The 27,599-nt window shown below is 41.2% G+C and overlaps 1 protein-coding gene across 10 annotated transcripts in view; it reads left to right on the top strand.

Moving 5' to 3' along the window:
• Nucleotides 1-25,327, top strand: part of FNBP1L (formin binding protein 1 like) — a 125,295-nt gene extending 99,968 nt beyond the window's left edge. For 3 of the 10 annotated variants that reach the window (XM_070078026.2, XM_017346074.4, XM_089300344.1), the window contains 6 exons: nt 7,927-8,036; nt 14,096-14,228; nt 15,298-15,392; nt 19,520-19,668; nt 21,704-21,862; nt 23,067-25,327. In XM_070078026.2, coding sequence (XP_069934127.1) covers nt 7,927-8,036; nt 14,096-14,228; nt 15,298-15,392; nt 19,520-19,668; nt 21,704-21,862; nt 23,067-23,074 — 654 coding nt within the window. In that variant the 3' untranslated portion in view covers nt 23,075-25,327. Of the gene's footprint in view, nt 1-5,469; nt 5,485-7,926; nt 8,037-14,095; nt 14,229-15,297; nt 15,393-19,519; nt 19,669-21,703 lie in introns of all 10 variants that reach the window. The other 7 variants (XM_089300343.1, XM_017346075.4, XM_089300342.1 and 4 more) reach the window with 3 other exon arrangements.
• Nucleotides 25,328-27,599: the final 2,272 nt, after the last annotated feature.

Genomic DNA, 27,599 nt, shown 5'->3' with positions numbered 1-27,599 from the left:
CTTCCTTTTCCTTTTATTTCCTTTTCTTTTCTTTGCTCCCCTGTTTCTCTTGTTTGTTTTCTTTGGTCCTTTAAAAATTAAAAATAATAATTATTATTTATTTGTAAGGCAGAGATATAGAAAGAGACAGAGATCTTGTATCTGTTCACTCCCCAAATACCCACAACAATGGAGATGGACCAGGCTGAAGCCAGAAATCCAAAACTCAATCTGAGTTTTCCACATAGGTGGTAGGGACCCAGGTATTTGAGCTATCACCTGCTATCTCCCAAGGTCTTCAGCAGGAAGCTCTATTAGAAGTGGATCTAGGAACGGAACACAGGCACTCCATTATGGAATGTAGGCATTGTAAAGTGGTATCCCGATCTCTGTGCCATGCTCACCCCTATTCTGTAGCCCTTTCTGATCTCAGATTACATTTTAGCCACCTGTGGAACAAGACATCTTCATTTAAGGCAAGATTACTTTTTTTTTTTTTTTTTTTTTTGACAGGCAGAGTGGACAGTGAGAGAGAGAGAGACAGAGAGAAAGGTCTTCCTTTGCCGTTGGTTCACCCTCCAATGGCCGCCGCTGCAGCCGGCGCACCGCGCTGATCCGATGGCAGGAGCCAGGAGCCAGGTGCTTTTCCTGGTCTCCCATGGGGTGCAGGGCCCAAGCACCTGGGCCATCCTCCACTGCACTCCCTGGCCATAGCAGAGAGCTGGCCTGGAAGAGGGGCAACCGGGACAGAATCCGGCGCCCCAACCGGGACTAGAACCCGGTGTGCCGGCGCCGCAAGGTGGAGGATTAGCCTATTGAGCCACGGCGCCGGCCGCAAGATTACATTTTTATCTACATTTCCATTATAGCAGTATGACAGACTTCACTGACATCAGTAATGCAGTAGAAGTGTCCCAGCCCCAGTGTATTATGTCCCTTTTGAATTTCTTTTTTTTTTTTTTTTTTGACAGGCAGAGTGGACAGTGAGAGAGAGAGACAGAGAGAAAGGTCTTCCTTTGCCGTTGGTTCACCCTCCAATGGCTGCCGCGGTCGGCGTGCTGCGGCCGGCGCACCGCGCTGATCCGATGGCAGGAGCCAGGAGCCAGGTGCTTTTCCTGGTCTCCCATGGGGTGCAGGGCCCAAGCACCTGGGCCATCCTCCACTGCACTCCCTGGCCACAGCAGAGGGCTGGCCTGGAAGAGGGGCAACCGGGACAGAATCCGGCGCCCCGACCGGGACTAGAACCCGGTGTGCCGGCGCCGCTAGGCGGAGGATTAGCCTAGTGAGCCGCGGCGCCGGCCTTCTTTTTTTGTTTTTTAAGAACTTTGCATTTGCCTTACCTAATTCTATATAAATGGGTCATGTAACAGGTAATTAATAGCATTTTGACAATCCCTGTGGATGAACTTGTGTTACCATAAAACTGCCTGTCGTTACTTTTAAAGCCTTTAAAACTTTTTTGAAAGACTCCAAAAAATCATATTTGAGATTTTTATTCCTGAGATATGAGGGTAGAATTTCTGTATTGCTTCTCTGTGATGATTTAGATCATACTAAACATAATGTTTTTACATAAATCATAAGAAATTACTATTTAGTAGCTGTGTTTTTGTAATCATTTTTATATCCTATGTATCGAGTTTTCCAGGCCTAGTTAAAGTACTCTACACAGTATGGTCACAGAGATAGGAAGTTAAGTATAATTCCATGAAAAATCTTAGGTGATTAGAGCTGTGAGACCTATAGAAACTGTTTTTTTTTTTTTTTTTTTTTTTTTTTTTTTTGACAGGCAGAGTGGACAGTGAGAGAGAGAGAGAGAGAGAGAGAAAGGTCTTCCTTTTGCCATTGGTTCACCCTCCAATGGCTGCCACGGCTGGCGCGCTGCGGCCTGCGCACCGCACTGATCCGAAGGCAGGAGCCAGGTGCTTCTCCTGGTCTCCCATGGGGTGCAGGGCCCAAGCACTTGGGCCGTCCTCCACTGCCTTCCCTGGCCACAGCAGAGAGCTGACCTGGAAGAGGGGCAACCGGGAAAGAATCCGGCGTCCCGACCGGTACTAGAACCCGGTGTGCCGGCGCCGCTAGGTGAAGGATTAGCCTATTGAGCCGCGGCGCCGGCCAGAGACCTATAGAAACTTAAACATGTGACATCTTTATTATAAGTTTGTAAGTAAAATTTTATACCTATGGAACTTAAAGCTGTTTGCTTAATCATTATGTTTTATTTCTATATTTTAAAATTCATACATTGTTTTTACAGGGCTCACTTTTAGAAGGCTAAAATCCTCTCTTAGTTTTATTATTATAGTTTTCATGCTAAAGAAGAAAGTAATATGTAAAATAGAAAATGTGACAAGCAGTCCAGCTGGAGATTAGAGGAGAAACAGGGAAAAGTGGATTATAAGATAAGGGGTTGGGAAATTTCTTTCTGCTTTGAATGGTATTTGGTAGTTATGAGATACAGTTTCAAAGTTAACCCACAGAGAGATTTTCCTGTCACTTCAGAATTTCCTCAGTATTGAAAATCCAAAAAGAAGAATGTTACCTCTTTCATAAGCCAGTTTTGTGTGTTTTTACATGGACTTAAAGAGTTTTTCTGTCAGGCTTACAAAATACCTTAAAGTGTCTTAAAACTGATGAGTTGTAGAAGTCAATTCAGAAACCTGAGCTATCTTTGTTGGACACTGGTTTTCTGAAATGCCTTTTCAGAAATGGGATTTTTTTTTTTTTGCATTTTTCAAAGAAAAACTGGTATAGGTAGTTACCAGGACCAGTGAGCATTGAGAAATCTGCTATTAAAACAGAGTTTTTGAGTTTTACCGTGGTACCAGCAAACCTTTTCCAAGGGAAAAGGGCCTTTAATTTCCTTTTGTCTTTTGTGAAATCAGATTCTGTTAATAGGAAACTCGAGGGTATACCCAAACCTGACTACTTAATATGCAAATTAATCTGTGATGCCTTCTTTTGAGCATCATTGGATGGTCTTTTTTGGTTTGTTTTTAGGATTTGTTTTATTTATTTGAAAGGCAAAGATACAGAGACAGAGGGAGAGACAGAAATAGAGGTCTTCCGTCTTCTGGTTTACTTCCCAAATGGCCTCAACAGCCAGGGCTGGGCCAGGCTGAAGCCAGGAGCTTCTTCCAGGTCTCCCACATGGGTGCAGAGGCCCAAGCACTTGGGCCATCTGCTGCTGCTTTCCCAGGCACATTAACAGATAACTGGATGGAAGGTGCAATAGCCTGTACTGGAACATGCACCAATATGGGGTGCTAGTGTCGCCAGTGGACGCTTTACCTCCCACACCACAGCACCGGCCCCTGGATGCTCTTTTTCAAAAGCAATTGGGTATCTCATGATAATAAGTCTCTGTTTTCTATCTAAATTGTTTATGACCTTATAGACTGCCAGATCAATTTATAAACTTTTGTCTATCCAGAGTACAGTTTTAGGAATTTGGCCTAACTTAAAATAAAATTATACCTAATAGTTTTTATTACTTAACTGATTTTCTTTTCGTCTCTCCTCTATTTATTAAGGTATAGTGAGAACATGAAGTTTTCTAGTTTATAGGCATTTTTTTTGCATTGAATGTTCATTACTTTAAAAAATACACAAGATATTTTTTAAAAAGATTAATTTTAATTATTTGAAAGACAGAATTACAAAGAGAGGTAGAGAGAGAGAGAGAGGTCTTCCATCCACTGGTTCACTACCCAAATGGGTGCAATGGCCAGAACTGAGCTGATCCAAAGCCAGGAGCCAGGAGCTTCTTATGGGTCTCCCACATGGGTGCAGGGATCCAAGGACTTGGATCATCTTCTACTGCTTTCCAGGTCCGTAGCAGAGAGCTGGATCAGAAACGGAGCAGCTGGGACTCAAACTGGCGCTGCAGGCCAGGGCTTTAACCTGCTGCACCACGGTGCTGGCCCCCAAAATATTCTAATATTCCAAGTGACAGTAAAGCTAGGATTAGCTAAAAATGAGAACATTTGCTATTTCAGCTATAATTATCTTATCTAAAAGGTATTAATATAAAAACCAGAAAAATAATTTGCATCACATAGGAATTTAGCTAGTGAAAATCATACAAGATGTCAAGTTCAAATACTTTAAATATTTTGTTTCTTGTCCTGTATATGATTTTGTTTAATAGCATTTTAAAGAAGACTTTCTTTAAATCTTTTTATCTCCTCATCAACAATTTTTTTTCTTGGGAAAATAAAATGTGGTTTTTATTTCTTGAAACTGCTGACAGTCTAAAGAATGTTAAGCTTAGTTTGGAAAGATAATGAATAGCAAATGTCATCTTTTCTTACCTTCCTAACCATTAATCTGTATGGCCAACTCATCAGAGATAAGGGGTAGATATTTTTGTCATGTATATTTATTAAAATTCATTCTTATTTTTATGTGAAATTCTATCTGACTTCTCCCCACTACCTTGTCTTGAAACACCATCATTTAGCAAATAGGGAAAGTAACATTTTTAGAGACTGTAAACCATTTGTGGTGAATGTAAGGATAAATTTTGTAAAGCTCAGTGTATTTTCTGGGTCACTGTGTGTGTGTATTTGTGCGCATGTGTATATATGTGTAGCTGGGATGCTAAACAGATGCCATACCAGTTGTAGAAGGCTTAATAGCCATAAAATGTGGGAGATATGTGTATATATAAATATTTACCTCTAGTATCTGTACACTCATTGGTCTCTTCAGACTGTCATTTCATATTTTCAGAAAGAATAACAGTCAGTTTTCTAAAGTTGCAACCATGCTTTTAGTGTTTTTTTCAAGTGTATACAGATTTCAGAATAAAAATTGAAAAACAGAAAGCAAAATTCAACCTATAATTTTGCATCTGTTAGGAAATATGTGTAGAAGACTTGAATCTGGGAAGCTCACTGATTATTTTGATGATAACATGTTTTTAATGAGCGTGTGCATTTTAAGAAATTCTTAAAACTAAAGATGTTAACCTTCACCTAACCATGAGATACTTAAGTTCAAAACAGTATTTGAACTATAAGAATTTAGATAATGGTGTTTTCTTTAATGCCCTGGGAAAGAACATTCTATTTCTTAATATTTCACATAAGATTTCTTTTTAAATGATTAATACTATATCTAATTTTATGTTTGGCTTTTCAAATATTAGTACTCTGAGTACGAAGAGCTTAAAAGTAAATTTCACTTACACAAAAATTCTCTTTAAAAGAAAATGGATGATTACTGATAGAATGAATACTATTTAATTTTGAGTTTTAATTAAACTTAGAAAATATCTGCCCATTATCATCGGTGTATGCTTTTTTTTTTAAGTAATTCACTTTCCCAAAATGTGCTTACAATTGTTTTTCTGGCATATTTGTTTGGATTGTGAAATGTACAGTATTTATTTAATATTGTAAAAAATTATAGATTATTGCATCTTCTGTATTATGGTTTCATGTGAATAATTTACCATTTCTTTCTGTTTTCCATTGAACTATTCAGTGGTCGGTGAAGATGGTAAGCCTTATGTGCTGATCTATATACTGTGCCAACATTAAGTAATCTCAAAACATTGTTTTGTTAATTCAAAACAAATGGTAAAGTACATCTCACATTTTGTGTGTGTTTTTTCTTTTTATAATTTAATCTGTAGTCCAGCATATGCCAGTACTCTCAGTGTCATAAGACTAAAAAATAATGTGGTTAACTGTCATCAACCCATTAAGTTATAAATGTTATTGGGTGGAGTTCATGTCATGTTACAGAGGGAGAATAAAATTATGGTTAAATATTTAAAAAGTACATAGTAGAGCAAAAGTTCATGTTTTTATGAAGAAGAAAAATTTAGCTAAAATCATTTTTAGTACCCTTTGGAAAGATCATATGAAGTTGATTTGCAGTGTCTGACAAGAACTCTTAGATTTTTCCAAAAACAAAGAAAGAAAAGTTAGTGCTCTATTCTTCTGAATTACTGAAGGGGAATAGAAGCACATATGATGTAAATATTTGTGTGTGTGTGTGTGTGTGTGTTCCATTTGACATTTATTTCAAACAAATTAATTGAGCTACATTATGAGGAGCTAACCCCAAAATTACTGGGAGCTTATATAGGAGCTATACCAAATAACTTGCGGGAAATAAACTAATCTTTTTTTAGACAATTCCAATTTAGCATTTTGTAAATTCTCATGTAGTAAGTGAATTAACTACTAAATTTAAAAGGAACTTTGTACAGGAAATTTTGTGATTAATTTATCTAGGGCAGACTTGGTTGGTTGATAGTCTTATTCCTGGTGACTGAAAGTTGAAAAAACAAAAGCTACTTGGAAAAGACGCCCTACTTTTTGTTGGCAAGCATGTTAGATGTCCATAATTGCAGGCCACTGGGAAAAGATAGTGGGGATTGTATTATTAATTAAATGTTTAATTTGATCATGGCTTATCTTAAAAGTGAATTTTCTTTTTTAAAAAAGTAAGAAATCTTATAGTTGGTGAAATAAAACAATTTAGCATTTTTTAGGTTTAAGTGACAAGGATGCATTTATTTTGGGAGCTCATTTCAATAATGCTTTAAAAAATTGAACTATACTCATATTCTTAAAATAAACATTTTTGAAAAGAAAAATGAAGATATTATTTTTTGGAGTATATAAAATAATATTAGGTTTATATTAAATGGATTGAATAGTTGTTAATTAATGAGTTCTGTTCTAATAACTTAGCTAAAGTAACAGTGACTGAAATATTTAAAAGGAAAAAGATCACTTCAATCAGAAATTTACATCTAAATGCTAGCACTTTCTCTTAAATGATATTGTTTTTTGAATATCAAAACATCTAAATTTTCAGACATCAAACATCTTTCCTACAGATGAAATATGTCTTTGGATTATATCATTCCTTTAGAAAATAAGGTATTACTTGGATTAACAAAGGATAACTGTACATGTACTCTTTCTGCAAATATATTTTCTCCTCACTTGGTAGTTCTGCATTTTTTTTTAATGATTTATTTATTTACTTGCAAGTCAGAGTTACACAGAGGAGAGGCAAAGAGAGAGAGAGAGAGAGAGAGAGAGGGAGAGGGAGAGGGAGAGAGGTCTTCCATTCGATGGTTCACTCCCAAATTGGCCACAATGGCCAGAGGTGCGCCGATCCGAAGCCAGGAGCCAGGAGCTTCTTCTGGGTCTCCCATGTGGGTACAGGGGCCCAAGGACTTGGGCCATCTTCTACTGTTATCCCAGGCCATAGCAGAGAACTGGATTGGAAGTAGAATAGCCGGGTCTTGAACCAGCGCCCATATGGGATGCCAGCACTTCAGGCCAGGGCGTTAACCCGCTGTGCCACAGTGCCGGCCCCTGTATTTTGTTATTTAATGATCACGTATGTTTTGATCCTCAAGAATGGTTAATTAAGTGTAATCATTCAAAAGCTATATGTAGTATTATAGTTCATTAATAAGATTTTCTTTATGAGGTAAGTTGCTTCTTAGTTATATAAACTCTCCATATTTTTAGTTTGAACATTTGTAACATTCTGAGTATCATGTCAATGGGTTTGATTTGGGAATGTGGTGATAATAAAATAACTTGTATAGATGAAAAATGTTATGTGTTTCCATTTTGTTGTTGTTGCTGTAAGAAGGTTCATATGTATCCATTTTACTCTGCCAAGGCCTGAAAATGATGTGGTATTAGTCACTACCAGTTATCTGTATCTGGTGGTATTTTTGCCTATTCTGTTTTGTGGTTTTATAAAATGACTGAAATTTGAACTCTTTCTTCAGTAGACTTGTTTTCATTAATCTACACATGTAGATTTCTCTTTTTTGAAAGAAGTTGTTTGAAGCAGATTTGAAATTAACCTTAAAATTGGTGTATTAATTTTGTAGCACGTAAATTTAAAAAATAAAATTCCCTGAAAATGTCTTTTATAGTGATTTAGACTCTTTTTTTTCAGGGCCCAGCACTAGAAGATTTCAGTCATCTGCCACCAGAACAGAGACGTAAAAAACTACAGCAGCGCATTGATGAACTTAACAGAGAACTACAGAAAGAATCCGACCAAAAGTATTATTCCTTGAAGTCCCCATCTATCATTATTTATTTTAGGATCTAAATGTGTCTAAGTGTGTTATATAAAAAGTTTCAAAACAATATCCCTAATTGAGAGAAAAATATACTCCTAAACTGTAAAGTGTTACCATGTCATAGGTAAAAAATGTAATACTAGAGAATTTCTGTGGTTACAGATTTTTATTGGATTCTCATAATTATCCCTTCCATAAATTTGCAAAATAGTTTGATGATTCATTCATTGACATTAAGCATCTCTTACACTTTGATAAATTTTCCTTACAAATTGAATTTAATATCAACCTTGGGCAATAATTATTTTGTTTGCTTCAAAGCATGTTGTCAGATATTGTTGGATTACTTACAGACTTATATTTTTCAAATTTAATTTTTTTTTCTGGGGCTGGTGTGGCGGTGTAGCGGGTAAGGCCACCCACTATGATGCTGGCATCCCGTGAAGGTGTCAGTTTGTGCCCTGGCTGCTCCACTTCCAGTCCAGCTCCCCGCAATGGCCTAGGAAAAACAGCAGAGTGGAAGATGGCCCAAGTGTTTGGGCCCCTGCTACCCATGTGGGAGACCTGGGTGAAGCTCCTAGCTCCTGGCTTTGACCTGTTCCAGTGTTGGCCATTGTGGCCATCTGGAGACTGAACCAGCAGATGAAAGATCTCTCACTCTCTCTCTCTCTTTTCCTTCTCTGTTGCTGTAACTCAGACTTTCAAAATAAATAAAAAATCTTCCAGAAAATTTTTTCTTTACAAAAACTTTAGTTTGTTTTTAAAAATGGACATAGAGTAGCTCTTTGTGATGAGTTACAATGAATTGACAGCTTGCTATCTCTACACTAAAGAAAACTCTAGCATGAGAGATTGAAAGTTTTAATTTTTTTTAATGTGATTTCTCTATTTGATAGAATGATAGTGAGAGAGGAGAGATAGAGAAAGAGCTCTTTCATCCGAATTGGTTCACTCTTCAAATGGCTACAATAGCGAGTATTGGATCAGACGAAGCTGGGATCCAGGAACTCCATCCTGATCTCCTAAGTGGATGGCAAGGGCCCAAGCACTTGGGTCGTCTTCTATTTCCTTTCTGGGCACATTAGCAGGAAGTTGGGTTGGAAGTGGAACAACAGGGATTTGAACTGGGACTCGGATATAGGATGCTGGCATCACAAGCAGTGGCTGTAATCTGCTGCACCACAGTGCCAGCCCCTCATTCTTCACAGTAGTTACGGTCTATAAGGTCACTATGAGCACAGTACAATTATTTTCAAGATTTATTTATTTATTTATTTTAAAGGCCAGAGTTACAGAGAGGGAGAGAGAGCGAGAGAGATCTTCCATCTGCTGTTTTATTCCCCAAATGGCAGCAATGGCCAGAGCTGGGCTGATCAGGAGCCAGGAGCTTCCCAGGTCTCCCATGTGCCTGCAGGGGCCCAAGCACTTAGGCCATCTTCTACTGTTTTCCCAGGCCATAGCGGAGAACTGGATTGGAAGTGGAGCAGCCGATACTTGAACTGGTGCCCATATGGGATGCCGGTGCTGCAGGCCAGGGGTTTAACCCGCTGTGCCCGCTTTACTTAATACATGCTTGCACTCTGCTGATAGCAGTGTGATTCATGTCTGAACAAAGCCTGTCTGGTGCACGTATTCTCCATAAGTAACATTACAGCGTTCTCATGCTTAGAAAGACTAGACAGCACTTCAGCACTGTGATTATGGGCCATTTTAAACACCAAGATCACCAATATAAAGCACAAAAAATGTGAAAAACATAACACTAAATAGCTTGAAAAAAGAACAGGCATTGAGAATATGAGAACAGAAACAAGGCCAAGGGATTAGCCTTGACATCTTCTAGAAACTTAAATATGCCTTCAGTGACTCAAATTTTTCTCTGCTGTGTGTCCGTAAGTGACCACAAAAGCACTTTTTTCACACTGATTTTAGGGTTACAAATAAATTTAGCAAGTAGACAAATATACAGATATGGAATTTATAAATAATGAGTGTCACCTGTATTAGTTTTGGATGCTGAAGTATCCCTGGAAAATATAACATTTAGTCCACATTTGGGGCTTACCATAGATAATAGGCTATGGCAGGACCCTAGAAGATAGAAAAGTGAATAAAATATAGTTCCTGATCCTAAGAGGCTTATTCTAGTTTCACAAATGACTTAAAGATTTCTACACAGGCTAGGTTGTGGTAGCTGCTAACAGAGATAAATAAACTTCCAGCAGAACCTAAGGAAAGAATGATGAGTTTTACTGGGATGATTAAGAAAGACTTCATTGAAGAGAGGCTGGGTAAGAGGGAGGGCTGTGATCTAGTATATGAATGTTGATTGAGGGATTGTTACATTAAAGTGCTAAATCAGGCATTTCACATAGACTGTGTCACTGAAACCCTCAAAATAGCCCTCCGAGGTTGTTATTCCTATATGTAAATAGAGAGGCTGGGTATCAGTTAAATAGGTGTTTTGTCTAAGATTAGAAAACTAGTAAGTGTCAGAATTAACATCTAGGTACTAGCTAGTTTGTCTCCAGGGTAGAGGAATTGAACCTTTGATGGGAGGATAGTGAGACACAAAAGTGAGAGAGAAGGGATGGAACGTTCAAAGAAATGGGAAAAATAAGAAGAAAGACAGAATTGTGAGTGTTCTTACCATGGGCTGCACCTAACTCTAACCCAGAGATACTTAATTAAAAATTATGTGAAATATAATCACAAAAGATGAGGATGAAAAGGTATAAGGGTGAATTATGGAAAATCGTGAATGCTTTTCTGTGGAGTTTTTTTTTTTTTTTTTTTTTTTTTTTTTTTTTAAGATTTATTTAGGGGCTGGCGCTGTGGTGCAGCAGGTTAAGGCCGTGGTCTGAAGTGCCAGCATCCCATATGGGTGGCCAATTCAAGACCCAGCTGTTCCACTTCCAATCCAGCTCTCTGCTAAGGCCTGGGAAAGCAGTGGAAGATGGCCCAAGTCCTTGGGCCCCTGCACCTGTGTGGGAGACCTGGAAGAAGCTCCTGGCTTCAGATCGGCACAGCTCTGGCCGTTGGCGGCCAATTTGGGAGTGAACCATCGAATGGAAGACCTCTCCCTCTCTCTCCCTCTCTCTCTGCCTTTCCTCTCTCTGTAACTCTGACTTTCAAGTAAAATAATTAATTAAAAATTTTTATTTATTTATTTGAGAGGCAGAGAGAGAAGTCTTCCATTTGCTGGTTCATTCCCCATATGGCCTCAATTGCTGTAGCTGGGCTGATCCAAAGCCAGGAACCAGGGGCATCTTCCAGGTCTCCCATGTTCATGCAGGGGCCCAAGTGCTTGGGCCATCCTCCACTGCTTTCCCAGGCCATAGCAGAGAGCTGGATCAGAAGTGGAGCAGCTGGGACTAGAACCAGTGGGTATGCTGGCACTGCAGGCAGCAGCTTTACCTTCTAGACCACAGCACCGGCCCCTATATTGATTTTTGAAATATGTGAAAAGTCTGTATTGGAAGTGTCCAGTTTTAGAAATAGGAGTCTAGAATTTAGGAGAGGATTGGAGATGTACACTTAAGAATCATCTGAAAGGTATTATTACAACAATAAGAGATCATCCTCAAAGAAGGTGGTGTGGGATGAGATGAGAAGAAACTGCTGTCAGTTTATATAATAGACATTTAAAAGTTGAACAAAGGAGAAGGAACCAGTGAGGAAGATTGTGAGAAGGCAGAAATGAGGAGGAGGACAGAGAAAAATTTAACATCAAGGTTAAAAAGGAAAAAGAGTTATGAAGGAGTTTTAGTCAATAGTGTCAGATGTTAGAGAGGGTCAAGGAGAGCTGACTGGGTTATAACCTGTCAGGACGTGATTAGAAAAGAGGAAATGAGTTAGAAAGAATTGGCAAATGACTTAATTTAGAGGGAGGGGACAAGTTAAAATTGGCTTTCCTATTTCTAGCATAAATGAGTGTAAGGAGACGATGCTGTGTGAGCTCAGTACAGGAATCATGTGGCTGGCCAAGTGGGAATATAATGAGTTGGTTTTGGGACATAGAGAGTTTAATGATATTGAGGAATTGGGATTGATGTGGCACAGCAGGCCAAGCCACCTCTGATGCTGGCATCCCATATTGGAGTGCCAGTTCAAGTCCAGGCTGCTGTACCTATGACCCAACTTCCTGCTAATGCACCTGGGAAAGCAGCAGAGATAGCCTTAGTACTTGGTCCCCTGCCACCCAGGTCCATCAGAGACCTGGCTCCTGGCTTCCCCCTGGCCCAACCCTAGCCATTGTGGCTATGTGAGGAGTAAACCAGTGGTTGGAAAATTTGTCTCTCTTCTCTGTCACTCTGTCTTTCAAATAAATAAAATCTTAAAAAAAAGTTCTAGTTGTCGATTAAACCTATATATATGGAATATACACACACATACATGGAGTCTTCAAAACATTCATAGAAAATTAATGTAACCTTTTGTTTTATCAGAGAGAGAATGAAAATGTGCCTCTCTATGGTTCGTTCCCCAAATGTGCATAGTGGCTAGAGTTGGTCTGGGGCTAGTCCTAGGGCGAAACCAAGAGCCAGAAGCACAATACAAGTCTCTCATGTGGAAGGCAGGATCCCAATTAACCTGAATCATCACTACTGCCTACTAGGAATTGAACCCAGGCACTCTGATGTGGGACATGGATGTCTTAAATGCTAGGCTAAATGCCTAGTCTTGTGTTGTCTGTGTGTGTGTGTGTGTATCAAATTTATTTATTTTAGCGGCAAAAAGGTGGAAAGGAAGAGGAAATAGAAGAGGAGGGAGGGAGGAGGAGAGAGAGAGAGACAGAAATGGAGACAGGGAGGGAGCATGAATATGTTAGCTCTCATTTGTTGGTTTACTTCTCAAATGCCTGTAATGGCTGGGACTGGGCTGAGCTGAAGCCAGGAACTGGGAACTCAATCCAGGTCTTCTCACATGGGTTTCTGGATCCCATATACTTGAGCCATCACTGCTAACCCCAGTCTGCACTGGCAGAGAATAGAAACCTGGAGCCAAGAGGCACGTATAGACCCTAAGCACTCATATATGAACATGGACGTCTTGACCATAGTCTTAGCAGTTACGCCAAATGCCCATGCCCACACCAATGCATTGTTTTTTAATAATGAACTTTTGAAGCCCCCTCATGTGTGTGTGTATATATATGTATATATGTGTACACATACACACATAAAAATAAGTAATCTGGGACAGGTTTTGTGGTGCAGTGGGTTAAGCCCCATAGCCTATGATGCCAGAATCCCGTATGGGTACTGGTTTGATTCCTGGCCACTCCACTTCCCATCTAGCTCCCTGCTAATGTACTAGGAAAGCAGCCTCTGTGCCCATGTGGGAGATCTGGATGAAGTTCCTGTCTCCTGTCTTTGGCCTGGCTCAGCCCCAGCCATTGCAGCCATCTGGGAAGTGAACCAGCAGGTGGAAGTTCTTTCTGTCTGGGCCAGCGTTGTGGAGTAACAGGTTGAGCCGCTGCCTTTGATGCCAGCATCCCACGTGGGTGCTGATTTGGGTCACGACTGTTTCACTTCCAATTCAGCTCCCTGCTAATGTGCCTGGGAAAGCAGCGAAGGATGGCCCAAGTGTTTGAGCCCCTGTACTCACATGGGAGACCTAGATAAGACTCCTGGCTCCTGGCTTTGGCCTGATTCAACCTTCGTCATTTGGGGAGTGAACCAGTGGGTAGATGACATCTCTCTCTCTCTAGCTCTAGCTCTAGCTCTTTCAAAAAAAAAAAAAAAATCTTTTTGTCTCTCTAACTCTGCCTTTCAAATAAATAAATAAGTCTTTAAATAAATGAATAATCTTGTTTAGAAAACAAGAAATGAGAAAATTTCACTTGGGGTATTCTAAATATCTCTGTAAGTCACTAACTATAATACATTATGAGCTTTATGCAAATTAATGTTAACAGATGTTAACTTGAAAAAGATAATGACTTTACTTAAGATTGAGAGATAATTCCAAAGTCAAACTTTATCTGGAAGCTGATGAAATAAACATTTACTTATGTATTTTCCTTTTCTTTTTTAGAGAGGCACTCAACAAAATGAAAGATGTGTATGAGAAAAATCCGCAAATGGGAGATCCAGGGAGTTTGCAGCCCAAATTAGCAGAGACTATGAATAACATTGACCGCTTACGAATGGAGATCCACAAGAATGAGGTAGACTTGTTACTCAGGAGTTGTCTGAGATAAATTATTTCTATAAACTTCCTTGGCCGGCACCGCAGCTCAGTAGACTAATCCTCTGCCTTGCGGCGCCGGCACACCGGGTTCTAGTCCCGGTCAGGGCACTGGATTCTGTCCCGGTTGCCCCTCTTCCAGGCCAGCTCTCTGCTGTGGCCCGGGAGTGCAGTGGAGGATGGCCCAAGTGCTTGGGCCCTGCACCCCATGGGAGACCAGGAGAAGCACCTGGCTCCTGCCTTTGGATAGGCGCGGTGCGCTGGCCATTGGAGGGTGAACCAATGGCAAAAGGAAGACCTTTCTCTCTGTCTCTCTCTCTCACTGTCCACTCTGCCTGTCAAAAAAAAAAAAAAAAAAAAAAACTTCCTTATGATAGATTGTTTTTTACTAGAATTATGTTCAAGTACCTACATTTAACTTTAGAGTTTATGATCAAAAAGTAAAATATTATGGTGTATAATCCTTAAATTATTCTCTTATTGAAATTTTTTATTTAAACCTTTATATAAAATGAACATTTGTACTGTTTTTCAAATCAATTGTAAAGTTGATCATTACCAAATTAGAATAAAGATTTCCATTTCTCAGAATTACATAATTATAAAAACTAAAAGCTGGCCAGTGCCGCGGCTCACTAGGCTAATCCTCCGCCTTGCGGTGCTGGCACACCGGGTTCTAGTCCCGGTCGGGGTGCCGGATTCTGTCCCGGTTGCCCCTCTTCCAGGCCAGCTCTCTGCTATGGCCAGGGAGTGCAGTGGAGGATGGCCCAAGTGCTTGGGCCCTGCACCCCATGGGAGACCAGGATAAGTACCTCGTTCCTGCCTTTGAATCAGCGCGGTGCGCCGGCCACAGCACGCCGGCCGCAGCGGCCATTGGAGGGTGAACCAATGGCAAAGGAAGACCTTTCTCACTGTCCACTCTGCCTGTCCAAAAGAAAAAAAAAAAAAAGATTAAAAAAAAACTAAAAGCACATTTTAAATGTGGGATATCTTATGAACTTTGAAACATATTTATTGACCTCAAATATTTTGCTTACTTTTTTTCTAAGGCTTGGCTCTCTGAAGTTGAAGGCAAAATAGGTGGGAGAGGAGACAGAAGACATAGCAGTGACATAAATCATCTTGTAACACAGGGACGAGAAAGGTAACTGTGCATTTTGTTTGTACTTCCTCTTGTCCTCAAACTTTTTCACCCTTTTGTACTAACCTTCATAAATTGTTTTCTTCCTGAATTTAACAGCTTTGACATTTAATAACTTAAATCTTATGAATCTAAGTAATTGTCTTTAACAACAGTTACAGGGGAAGTCTGAAATTTCATGTTACTGTTCGGTTGGAATTTATTACACATCCAAAATAACCAGGAACACAGAAAATTCTTGAAGTTGTAATCTGTGGTGATAAGGGAATCTTCTGCCTGAGAGCCTTAAGATGTAGGTGGAGGCCGGCGCCGCGGCTCACTAGGCTAATCCTCCGCCTGCAGCGCCGGAACACCCGGTTCTAGTCCCGATCGGGGCGCCAGATTCTGTCCCAGTTGAGGCGCTGGATTCTGTCCCAGTTGCCCCTTTTCCGGGCCAGCTCTCTGCTGTGGCCTGGGAGTGCAGTGGAGGATGGCCCAAGTCCTTGGGCCCTGCACCCCATGGGAGACCAGGAGAAGCACCTGGCTCCTGCCTTCAGATCAGCGCGGTGCGCCGGTCGCAGCACACTGGCTGCGGCGGCCATTGGAGGGTGAACCAACGGCAAAAGGAAGACCTTTCTCACTGTCCACTCTGCCTGTCAAAAAAAAAAAAAAAAAAAAAAAAGATGTAGGTGGAAGAAAAATGCCAGCGCTTAAAAAAGTTTTTGTCAAATTGCTCAAGTTTTGGAAAGAAAAATGATGTGAATTGATTGTTTGGATCACAGCTTCCAAACAGCATTTTACTAATTTCCATATTTTGATATCACTTGTGACATTTCTCCTGTGGTATAATAGATCTTTTTTTTCCTCCATGATAAAAGGTACCCAAATTAAGATTCACCTTTGAGAGGAATTTGAGGTTTAGTATCAAATCTTGGTTTGCTACTTAATTACCTAATTTGAACAAGTTCAGTTTTAATGCTCCATGAGTCTCAGTTTCCTGAAACATGGAATAGAAGTTAGAATACCTACAGGTCATTAGTAATAAAGGAAATAAGTGCATAAGTACCTCATAAGAGAATACCTGGTAATAGTTTGTATCTCACAAATGTTAGTTCCTCGCTCTCCTGTTTATCCTCTGTCATTTTTTTAATATTTATTTTTTGAAAAACAGAACTAGAGAGGTAGAGACAGAGAGAGAGGTCTTCCATCTGCTGGTTTGCTTCCTCCAAATGGCCACAAGAACCAGGGCTGTGCCAAGCCCAAGCCAAAGCCAGGAGCCAGGAGCTTCTCCACTGGGCCATCCTCCTCTGCTTTCCCAGGCACATTAGCAGGGAGCTGGATTGGAAGTGAAGCAGCCGGGACAGGAACCGGTGCCCATATGGGATGCCAGCACCACCATCATTTCTTAAAGAATGCATATCTTCAGTTTATCAAGAGATATTCACAAATAACTGTTTTTTGTTATTAGGTAAAAACCCAGGTTAAAAACATCTGTTCTGTTTGGTGTGTATTAAATTAAGAACTTGGCTCTGAAAGTGCTGTTAAATCTAATCCTGTCAATTTTTCCATTATTAAAATTATATTCATTTGATTACTCAACAAAAGTAGTAACATTCTCTCTTTGATTTAAAACATTTTATTTATTTAAAATTTTATTATTTATTTATTCGAAAGGCAGAGTTAGAGAGAGGGAGGGAGAGACAAAGGTCTTCCATTTGCTGTTTGACTCCCTAAATGGCCACAATGACCACGGCTGGGCTAGGCTGAAGTCAAGAATCAAGAGGTTCATCTGAAGCCGGCGCCGTGGCTCAATAGGCTAATCCTCCACCTTGCGGCGCCGGCACACCGGGTTCTAGTCCCGGTTGGGGCGCCGGATTCTGTCCCGGTTGCCCCTCTTCCAGGCCAGCTCTCTGCTATGGCCAGGGAGTGCAGTGGAGGATGGCCCAGGTGCTTGGGCCCTGCACCCCATGGGAGACCAGGAAAAGCACCTGGCTCCTGGCTCCTGCCATCGGATCAGCGCGGTGCGCCAGCTGCAGCGGCGGCCATTGGAGGGTGAACCAACGGCAAAGGAAGACCTTTCTCTCTGTCTCTCTCTCTCACTGTCCACTCTGCCTGTCAAAAAAAAAAAAAAAAAAAAAAAAAAAAAAAAAAAAAAGAGGTTCATCTGGGGCTGGCGCTGTGGCACACTAGGTTAATCCTCCGCCTGCGATACTGGCATCCCATATGGGCACCAGGTTCTGGTTCCGCTTGCTCCTATTCCAGTCCAGCTCTCTGCTGTGGCCCGGGAGGGCAGTGGAGGATGGCCCAAGTGCTTGGGCCCCTGCACCCGCATGGGAGACCAGGGGGAAGCACCCGGCTCCTGGCTTCAGATCGGTGCAGCGCCAGCCGTGGCGGCTATTTGGAGAGTGAACCAACGGAAGAAAGACCTTTCTCTCTGTCTCTCTCACTGTCTGTAACTCTACCTGTTAATAAATAAAAAGAAAAGAAAAGAAAAGAAAAAGAGCTTCATCTAAGTCTCCTACGTGGGTGGCAAGGGCCCCAGAACTAGGATCATCTTCTGTTGCCCCAAGTGCATTAGCAGGGAGCTGGATCAGAAATGGCGCAGCCAGGACTCGAACCGTTGCCTGCATTGAAGATGGTGGCTTAATCTGTGCCAGAACACCAGCCCTTATTTAAAATATTTCTAAGAAAAGTAAAATGCCTTTGTATTACCTGCGCTTTCAGATTCTCTGAGTTGTTCCTAAGTTTCCTGTTATTGTGATTAATCAGAAACTAATTTTAATTCTTGTTTTAGTTAAGAGTCTTTTGGTTTTCAGTGACAGAATGAATACTTTACTCATCCTGCCTTAAATTAAAGATGGACTTCGTTGTTTGGCTTTAGGGAAAGCTTGTTCCTAGAGCTAAGATAACATCCTCAGGACTTAGTTTCTCTCCACCCTATAGCTCTGCCCTCTACATTGTTGACTGCACTTTAAGGCTTCATGTGGTGGTCTTCCGAAGCTCTGAGTATCCTTCAGGTTAAAACTCCATGAAAAATTGAATAAGCTGCTCATCCAGTAGTCTCAAACAAGTCCCTGTGTGTTCCTCATCTCTGGGCCACAGGACCACTCGTGACTGCTCACTTCCACTCCGGATCCTGACTAGGAAGAACTTGACCTGGAACCTGTGACTGAGCATGGGTCTGAGTGTGTCCTCTGAGGAGGGGCGATGAGTCTGAAATGATGAAAGACAAATTTGCATTACATTTTTCTATTTCTAGACCCAGTGATAGTGAGATGTAGATACTGAATACTGTAATCTTATTAATTTTTTTATTTCAGGAAATTGAACAGAGAAACATTTTATATTAGAAGCAATTTATATGGTCAAAATTTAAGAAAACAGGGCTTGGGGCTGGCACTGTGATATAACAGGAAAAGCTGCTGCCTGCAGTGCCGGCATCGCATATGGGTGCTGGTTCCGATCCAGCTCTCTGCTATGGCCTGGGCAAACAGTAGAAGATGGCCCAGTTCCTTTGGCCCCTACACCTGTGTGGGAGACCCAGAAGAAGCTCCTGGCTCCTGGCTTTAGATTGGTGCAGCTCTGGCTGTTGCAGCCAATTGGGGAGTGAACCAGCAGATGGAAGATGACCTTCTCTCTCTCTGCCTCTGTTCTCTCTGTGTAACTCTGACTTAAATAAATCTTTAAAAAAAAAAAAGAAATTTTTGGATCCATGTTATTGATACTTAATTTACTGTATGGATCCTGAGATAATCGTAGAAATAACATACAAAGAGTTCCCATGGCCGGCGCCACGGCTCACTGGGCTAATCCTCTGCCTGCGGCACCGGCACACCAGGTTCTAGTCCCGGTCGGGGCACCAGATTTTGTCTGGTTGCTCCTCTTCCAGTCCAGCTCTCTGCTGTGGCCCTGTGGAGGCAGTGGAGGATGGCCCAAGTGCTTGGGCCCTGCACCTGCATGGGAGACCAGGAGAAGCACCTGGCTCCTGGCTTCGGATTGGTGCAGGGCACTGGTTGTAGTGGCCATTTGGGGGGTGAACCAATGGATGGAAGACCTTTCTCTCTCTGTCTCTCTCACTGTCTAACTCTGCCTGTCAAAAAAAAAATTCCCATGTTATGATATTTGATGGAAGATAATCTTATGTTTTACAGTCCTGAAGGAAGTTACACTGATGATGCAAACCAGGAAGTCCGTGGGCCACCCCAACAGCATGGTCACCACAGTGAGTTTGATGATGAATTTGAGGATGATGATCCTTTGCCTGCTATTGGACACTGCAAAGCTATATACCCTTTTGATGGTATGATTTTAACACACTATATTTGATAAAATGGTTTCATTGATGTCTGAACACACTGAGCCACTCACTTTAGTGGCCTTAGCTAAATAATACATTGTCAGAAAATTATAATCTTAATTCATTAGTATGCATATTTTTCTTTCAGTTATGATATAAATATGGAAGTTTTTCTTCCATACATGGAACTGAAAGAAAATTACTTATGTTATCAGTATCCTAATATAAATTATTACTTAAGTTTGGTTGATAACAGAATTTCTACCAGAGATCTTACTAATACTTATGTGGACTCAACAAAATTGAAGCAACATGAGCTGTAGCCCACCCAAGGAAGTTTGTAGCTGGTGGCTATCAGTGCATGCTCTTCCTTGCGGCTTACTAACATTGAAAGCCAGGTACAGTGTGTAGCTGAATATCATCATCATATCCTGACTCTAGATCACCTTTCAGATGAGAGTGAGAGAGGAAATAGAAGCTTACCATTGTGCCATCTTTTCCTCTGTGGTGACTGGAGAATAAGCTCTGTGAGGGAAGTCATTGTGACCCTCCTTAGATTTTTAATTACCCTTCCTTCTCCTGAACTCTAAAAACCTTTTCCTCAACTAACAGGAGAGCAGAGTAACACCTTCTGAAGTAAGCTTGTAAAGTGGTATATGATTTAAGGTCTTTCTATATTCACCTGTTGTGTTGGTTATAAAGTTGAGTAAAGTCTTTAGTTAGCCCTCATACTCAGATAATGAATTAATAAATTTCAAATCTTGCTATAATGTAATCTAGAGAGTAGGGAAGGAATCTAGCATATATTATATGAAGATCCTGTTACGAAAATTATTGCTGTTAAGTAAGTTGGGAATGGTTAGAAGAAAGGGTGTGGAGCCCAGTAAGGTCTTGAAGAAAGTTTGTGCTTTGTGGCCATTCTGCTTCCACCATCACCAGAGCTGAGCCTGCGTTTTTCTCTTCAAACTTTGTTCTTCCTTTTTTTCCCCACTGTTTTACTGTCCTGTTAACTGTTTCCCTGATTCATACCTCATGAATTTTTAATGGAATTTTCTTTCTGCTTCTCCAATTCTTTTATTTTATCTTATTTATTTTTGAAAGGCAAAGACAGAGATTTTCCACCCAATTTTTCATCCCCGAAATACCTACAACAGCCAGTGCTGGGCCAGTCCAAAGCCAGGGCTGAAAATTCCACGCAGGTGTCTCACTTAGGTGGCAAGAGCCCAAGTACTTGGGTAAGCATCTGCTGCCTATCAAGTGCATAAGAAGGAAGCTGGTTTAGAAGTGCAAGTGGAACTTGATTCCCAGACACACTGATATGCGATGTGGGTATTCCAGACTGTGGCTTTAACCCACTATGCCACAACACCCACCTTTCATGAGTTTTTAAGATAGCAGTACTTGAGGCCGGCGCCGCAGCTCACTAGGCTAATCCTCTGCCTAGCGGCACCAGCACACTGGATTCTAGTCCCAGTCGGGATGCCGGATTCTGTCCCGGTTGCCCCTCTTCCAGGCCAGCTCTCTGCTGTGGCCCGGGAAGGCAGTGGAGGATGCCTTCGGATCAGCGTGGTGTGCCGACCGCGGCGGCCATTGGAGGGTGAACCAATGGCAAAAGGAAGACCTTTCTCTCTGTCTCTCTCTCTCACTATCCACTCTGCCTGTCAAAAAAAAAAAAAAAAAAAAAAAAAAAAGATAGCAGTACTACTTGAATTTGGGAAAGGAGTTGGGAATAGAGATATAAAGTACCCTGCTAAATCACATATTGTCTCTGTGACTCAGTTTGCTCATCTGTTATCTGGAGGTGATATTAATACAGCTCCAAGAATTGTGCAGCTCAGAGAAGGGAGAATGTGTATAAAGTATTGAGAAAGTATCCCAGAGATGTTGTTGCCACTGAATCACTTTGTTCTCTGGTTCCAAGAGCATTGAAATCTAACAGCATTTCATGTTATTTTGTGTATTGTGTTTGTAACTTGCATTAAAAAGTAAAGTATCACTCTGCTTAAATTATGCTAATGTTATGAAAATTCTCATCTAGGACATAATGAAGGCACTCTGGCAATGAAAGAAGGGGAAGTTCTTTACATTATTGAGGAGGACAAAGGCGATGGATGGACAAGAGCCCGGAGACAGAATGGTGAAGAAGGCTACGTTCCCACATCATACATAGATGTAACTCTAGAGAAAAACAGTAAAGGTGCAGTAACTTATATCTAAACTAACCAGGTGGCTTTGTGCCATGTATGGCATAGAGGTGATAACATAAAATGGTTGGAAAAAATAAGCAAACTTAGAAGGCATCCAGATTTTATTGTTCACTATGTGAGCTGAGTGTAGGCTTGATCTTAGAAATGTGAGTATTACCACAAGATACTGTTTTGTGGTGCTTTCCCGTTGGAGTGATGTTGATGTGAAGCTTAACTGATGCCTTTTGCTTTATGTCCTGCTTAAGTCTGTGTGAAGGATTTGTGTTTCTCTGCCTAATTAGAGTTTGATTTATTGGGCAGGAATCTGTAGGCAGTGTGTGCCCCTCTGTCTCCTTGTCCCCTTTGCTTCAGAAAACACAGTGACTGGAGTGAATGCACATAAGTACAACTACTCCGAAATGCTGTAGAGCGCTGAGTGGTTTTTCTGGGAAAAAAGTATAGCTGGGCAAAATAATATCATCATTTTTTCCTCTCTCTGTTTTGGTTTCCTCAAGGAGGAAAATAAGCATCCAGCACATAACCTATTAAGTAGTAGGCTGAGAGAGCTGCAAAATAAGTCCCCCGCTCTAGCTGGCAGGCGAATAAAGCAGCTTTCTTTGCAGACCTGAGCTCTCCAGGTGTCCTGGTGATGCCCAGTAACGTCTGAGCTGCTTTCCAGAGTCACGTGCTTGTCTTTTCGTCTTGGAAATATCTTTTGGGAAGTATCACTTTTGTGCTTACTTCGCAGTTGGTAGTTATGCATAGGAAAATATTTCTAAGTCATTGAAGACAGAGGACATCTTGAATGGAGGGGATGTGCTGGCAAATTTTACTTTTGAAAAAGAGATTTTTTTTTTAAATAAATTGGCTTGAAGGAAGATACCTGTGATACCATTTAGGGCATTTCCTCATGTTAGACGAATCAGCAGTTACTAGGTCAGATTGGTTTTTTTCTCCCAATTTCAACAAGCATTTGTTAGAACTGCATGATCAAGGATTGTGCAGTGCTAATTGTGGTCTCAGCCTGTGCTGCTCGGGTGGCAGCAGAGTGAGGAAGCGGTTAGATTGGTCCTTGATTTTGTTCATGTTTCACGTTTTTTCTGGGGCTTTTCAGTAGCTGACTATAAAATGACTTTAGAGACATTTGGGACACCCCTTTTGGTCTTTCCAAAGGTCTTCAGTAATTGTTCTTTTCTTTTTCCTCCTGGACTGCAGGTTCCTGAAGAGGGTTTCTGAGGAAATGGGCAAGATGTTGGAGGAGGTTACATGCAGCTGCTTGGGGGAGGGTGTTAGACTGGTCAGGCTCAAAGGGAGAGTGAGAGGAGCAAGTTGCATGAGTGCATGCAGACATGATTATTTTTTACTAACTTCATTAGCATTTCCATACATTGTTTTAAAATAAATCATTGTACTATCAGTCCTTAAATTCCTAATTCACAGTTATTCACTCAGAAGGAAAAAGCCAACAATGGCCCTTTGCCCATGTATTTTACAGATGTCCGAATCTGAAAGAATACAGAGCTGCCATAAAGTTTGTTTTGCTCCGGCTGTCCGAGCAGGACTGTCTCCATCCCAGCTCTGTTCTAATTGGCTTTTAGGCCCATTGTCTATCAGAGTCCTTGTGTTTGTGTCTGCCTGCGCCACCTCCATGCTTGCTTAACATCCTGTTGCATGTGTAGAGTGATCGGGCCTGACTTTCGAGGCATGTCTGTGTAATCGCTGGTTTCTTGTCAAAGCCTGCGTTTCGTTTTACATTCGTGGTGCAATCGTCTCGTCAGACATCTCCAGCACTAATGTTTCATCGTAGTGTGTGTGTGTGTGTGCTGCTATAACTTCCCACTGCGAACATTCCAGTTTTGGCATTGTGAAGAAGTAGTCTGTGAACTTGAAGTATTTATGACAAGAGAAAGAAAACATCTCTGCTCTAGCCTACAGCCCAATTGAAAGAACTCTTTGAAACCTGATCCATCTCCAGCCCCTCAGCCTGGGAAGACTGGTAGTCCGCACTGAACTCCTGGCATAGTAAGCACCGAAGATCCTCGCCACCTCTCGACAAAGGACTGTTGTCAAAAGTCAGCTGCTTCCATTCGAATGCTGCCTTACTCTCGAGTGCCTCAACCTGTTCGTTGCCAACACCACCACTACAGTATCCCACAAAGGGCTTTAAGTGTCAGCTCAGTGCGACCTCCTTTAACAGCGGCCCTGCCCTGCTGCAGCTGCCGCCGACGTAGCCTCGGTAGGTGGCTTTTAGAGCTCCACCGTGAACCATGGTGCATCTCTACATTTGTGCATCAAACTAAAGACAAGTCCATTTTACTTGGTGTTTTTATGAGAAGTTTTATGGACCTCCCTCCACTGTCTTTTAATTTGGGGTTATGATGATATCATTTGATTATTACAATGATAGTCTGTTTCCAAGTGATGCTTTTGTTCAAACCAGATAAATTTTAGTGAAACTTTGTAATGATCTCTGTGCACTTTTACTTGTAAAATGGGAATTTCTATATGTTCATACTTGTAAATATCATTGTCCTTAGTGCCCTTATTGCTCATGTTTGTCCCGCCTCGCATTTGTGATTCTGTTAAGGACTTGTATCTTAACTAATTTCTTAGTGCTGTTGTAAGGAAGATGGGTGGGGGTGGGGGGGTTATTTGTACCGCTGAAGCATCATTAATTTGGTCCTTTACTGTCTTGAGGGGAGAAAGAGAACGTGAAATGGTCTGTGCATTACTGCATTTTAAGCAATATTTTAGAGGCTGTGTGACTGCTTTAATAATTTTCTTCCCAGTGTTATTTGAATCATACTACCAGCTATACTAAAGCTGAATGACAATTGTGTGAGAGTTAATGCCTTCATAAGATCCAAGTACACTACTGTTACACAGCTGACATACCGTGTATTACCTTTGAGGCTAGTGAACTATAACGTTTAGATATTGAATCTCGTTACAGGGTTATTTATATAATACGACATTTTATTCAATACTGACCGACTACATGAAGTAGTTTTAAAATCTAGTGCTATTTTTATTTTAAAGGTTAGCAATGAGGAGGAAATGTGATCTGGCTGTGTTTGTCTTCTGTACAAAGCCTGAAGTGCTTACGTGTTTCTGGCTAACAGCCACAGAGGGCAAAGTTTAAGGCTTTCTTGTAAGGACTAACTGTTCTTTTCAAGCTACTGTTTGTTTTTCTAAAAGCAGGATTTGCTTCCGTAGGAGGCAAGTTCCTTTACATGGAATAGTGCAACCTGTATATGGGTGATTAAAATAGCAAAGACATTTGTACTTGCACAGTTTGAATCATTCCGAAATCATTCTTAAATTTTGAACATGTGATTGTCCAAAAGAAATCTTTAATTTTCCAGTAATTTTTACTCTTTGTGCACATGTTGATTTCTTATGGTAAATGCTTTGTTTAAGGTAGTGTTCTCTGTTGAGAATATTTTCATGGAATAAATCTTTTCATGATCAGTTAAGGTGTAGAGTGTGTTACCTCTTTTTTGCTATGTGAATCAAAGAGACGTAATGATTTTGTTCATCAGTGTGCTCAATTTAAGGTAATACAATGTAGATGATGAGTTCCATAAGAGGGGCAATGTAATGTTTTTTGGAAATTTTATTCTACTTTTAGTTTCTCTCACGTTTTCCTAAGGAAACAAACTAACTACGACTTTTTTAAAAAGGTTTTTAAATTTTTTTTTATTTGAAAGGAAGAGTTACAGAGAGAGGGAGAGACAGATCATTCATCCGCTGGATCACCCCCCAGCAGCTGCAACAGCCAGAGTTGGGCTGGTCAGGAGCCAGGAGCCTCTTCTGGTCTCCCACGTGGGTGCAGGGCCCCAAGCACTTGGGCTATCTTCTACTGTCTTCTCAGGCACATTAGAGGGAGCTGGATCAGAAGTGGAACAGCCAGAACTCGAACTGGCACCCACTATGCAAACATGCCAGCCCTAAACTAATTCTTCAGAATGAGTTTAAATTGCATGTAATAATTTGTATGTAACTTTGTTCATTAACTACCTTGTACAGACTTTGCTTTTATATTGTCTTATCATCTGTGTCCTTAAGAACTGCCCCTGGACCAGATAGCATGATCTAACAGCCACAGGCTGGCCAGCATTTCCTGTGATTCCTCTTGAATCCTGACCAGTTAGTGAGAGCCCTGTGTCTTGCCGGCACTTGAAGTGTGGAAAGAGAACACTTACTGTAAGTCGTAAGTCATGACGTGTCTGTCACTTTGGAAATCCTAGTTTCAGAAGACTGAAATAAAGACCAAAAACTGTGACTTTAGACTTTCAGAAACCTGAAGAGGGAATAAAACTCAGGGTAGATCCTGAACAAGGAGAGGTTGCTGTTGTTGAGATGGCGATTTAGAGATCAGTGCCAGGCTTGGAAGTAGGGTCACACAAAACAATGAAGATAGCAGGAAAGTGGTGTCAAGTGTTACATGGCAGATGAACAGAGGTTTGGGGAAAAAGAAGCTCAAAACAATTAAAAGGCTTTTACTATCTCAGCTAAGATCAGGGAAGTCCAATCCTACTTGCTAAGGAAAGATAAGTTCTTTACAAGAATAATAACAAAAAGAAGAGGTACCCTAGCTTGTTGAAAAGTATTTTACTTGGAAAAGATATTCAAATGAAAAAATAACACTAAACCCGTTCTGATGAGTTCATGTACCTAGTATCAAATATACAAGGGGACTTCAAACAGCTCATGGAAAAATGGAATTAGAAGGTATTTATTTTGTTGTAAAAATTTTTTAAGATTTTATTTTTATTATTTTTTTAAAGATTTATTTTATTTATTTGAAAGAGAGAGAGAGAGAAAGAGGTCTTCTATCCATTGGTTCACTCCCCAATTGGCCGCAATGGTCGGAGCTGTGCCAATCTGAAGCCAGGAACCAGGAGCTTCTTCCAGTCTCCCATGTGGGTGCAGGGGCCCAAAGACTTGCGCCATCTTCTGCTTTTGCAGGCCATAGCAGAGAGCTGGATGGGAAGTGGAGCAGCCGGGACTCGAACCGGCACACATATGGGATGCTGGCGCTTCAGACCTGGGCTTTAACCTGCTGCACCACAACGCCGGCCCCAAGATTTATTTTTTTATTTATTTATCTGACAGAGTGGGGAGTTGGGGGAGCTCCCATCCATTGGTTCACTCCCCAGATGGCTGCAACAGCCAGGCAAAAAGCCAGGAGCCTGAAACTCCATCTAGGTCTTCCATGGGAGTGGTAGGGGCCCAAGTACTTGGGTCATCTTCTGCTACTTCTGTAGACACATTAGCAGGGAGCTGGATCAGGAGAGCAGTTTGAGGGACCTGTGCTGTGATGTAGTAGATTAAGCATCTGCTTGTGGTACTGGCATCCCATATGGGTGCTGGTTCGAGTCCTGGCTGTTCCACTTCTGATCCAGCTCCCTGCTGATGGCCTAGGAAAGCAGTAGAAGATGGTCCAAGTGATTGGGCCCCTGCACCTGCATGGGAGACCTGGAAGAAGCTTCTGGCTTAAGATCAGCTCAGCTCTGGCTGTTGCAGCCATTTGGGGAGTGAACCAGCAGATGGAAGACCTTTCTCTCTCTCTCTCCCTCTCTCTCTAACTCTGTCTCTCAAGTAAATAAATAAATCTTAAAAAAAAAATCTGGATGCCAGTATCAAATGTCAGTGTCACAAGTGGCAGTTTAACCCGCAGTGCCAACTCCTGCAAAAAAATTTTTTTAAATTCGTGCATAGTGACAACTTTTCATTGTTTTGAGC

This window comes from Oryctolagus cuniculus, chromosome 7 (assembly GCF_051225735.1).
Source record: "Oryctolagus cuniculus isolate XC-2025 breed Fujian yellow rabbit chromosome 7, ASM5122573v1, whole genome shotgun sequence".
Classification (NCBI taxonomy): Eukaryota; Metazoa; Chordata; class Mammalia; order Lagomorpha; family Leporidae; genus Oryctolagus; species Oryctolagus cuniculus.
Note: the sequence above shows the minus strand (reverse complement) of the source record. Positions and strands in the feature narration are given on the sequence as shown.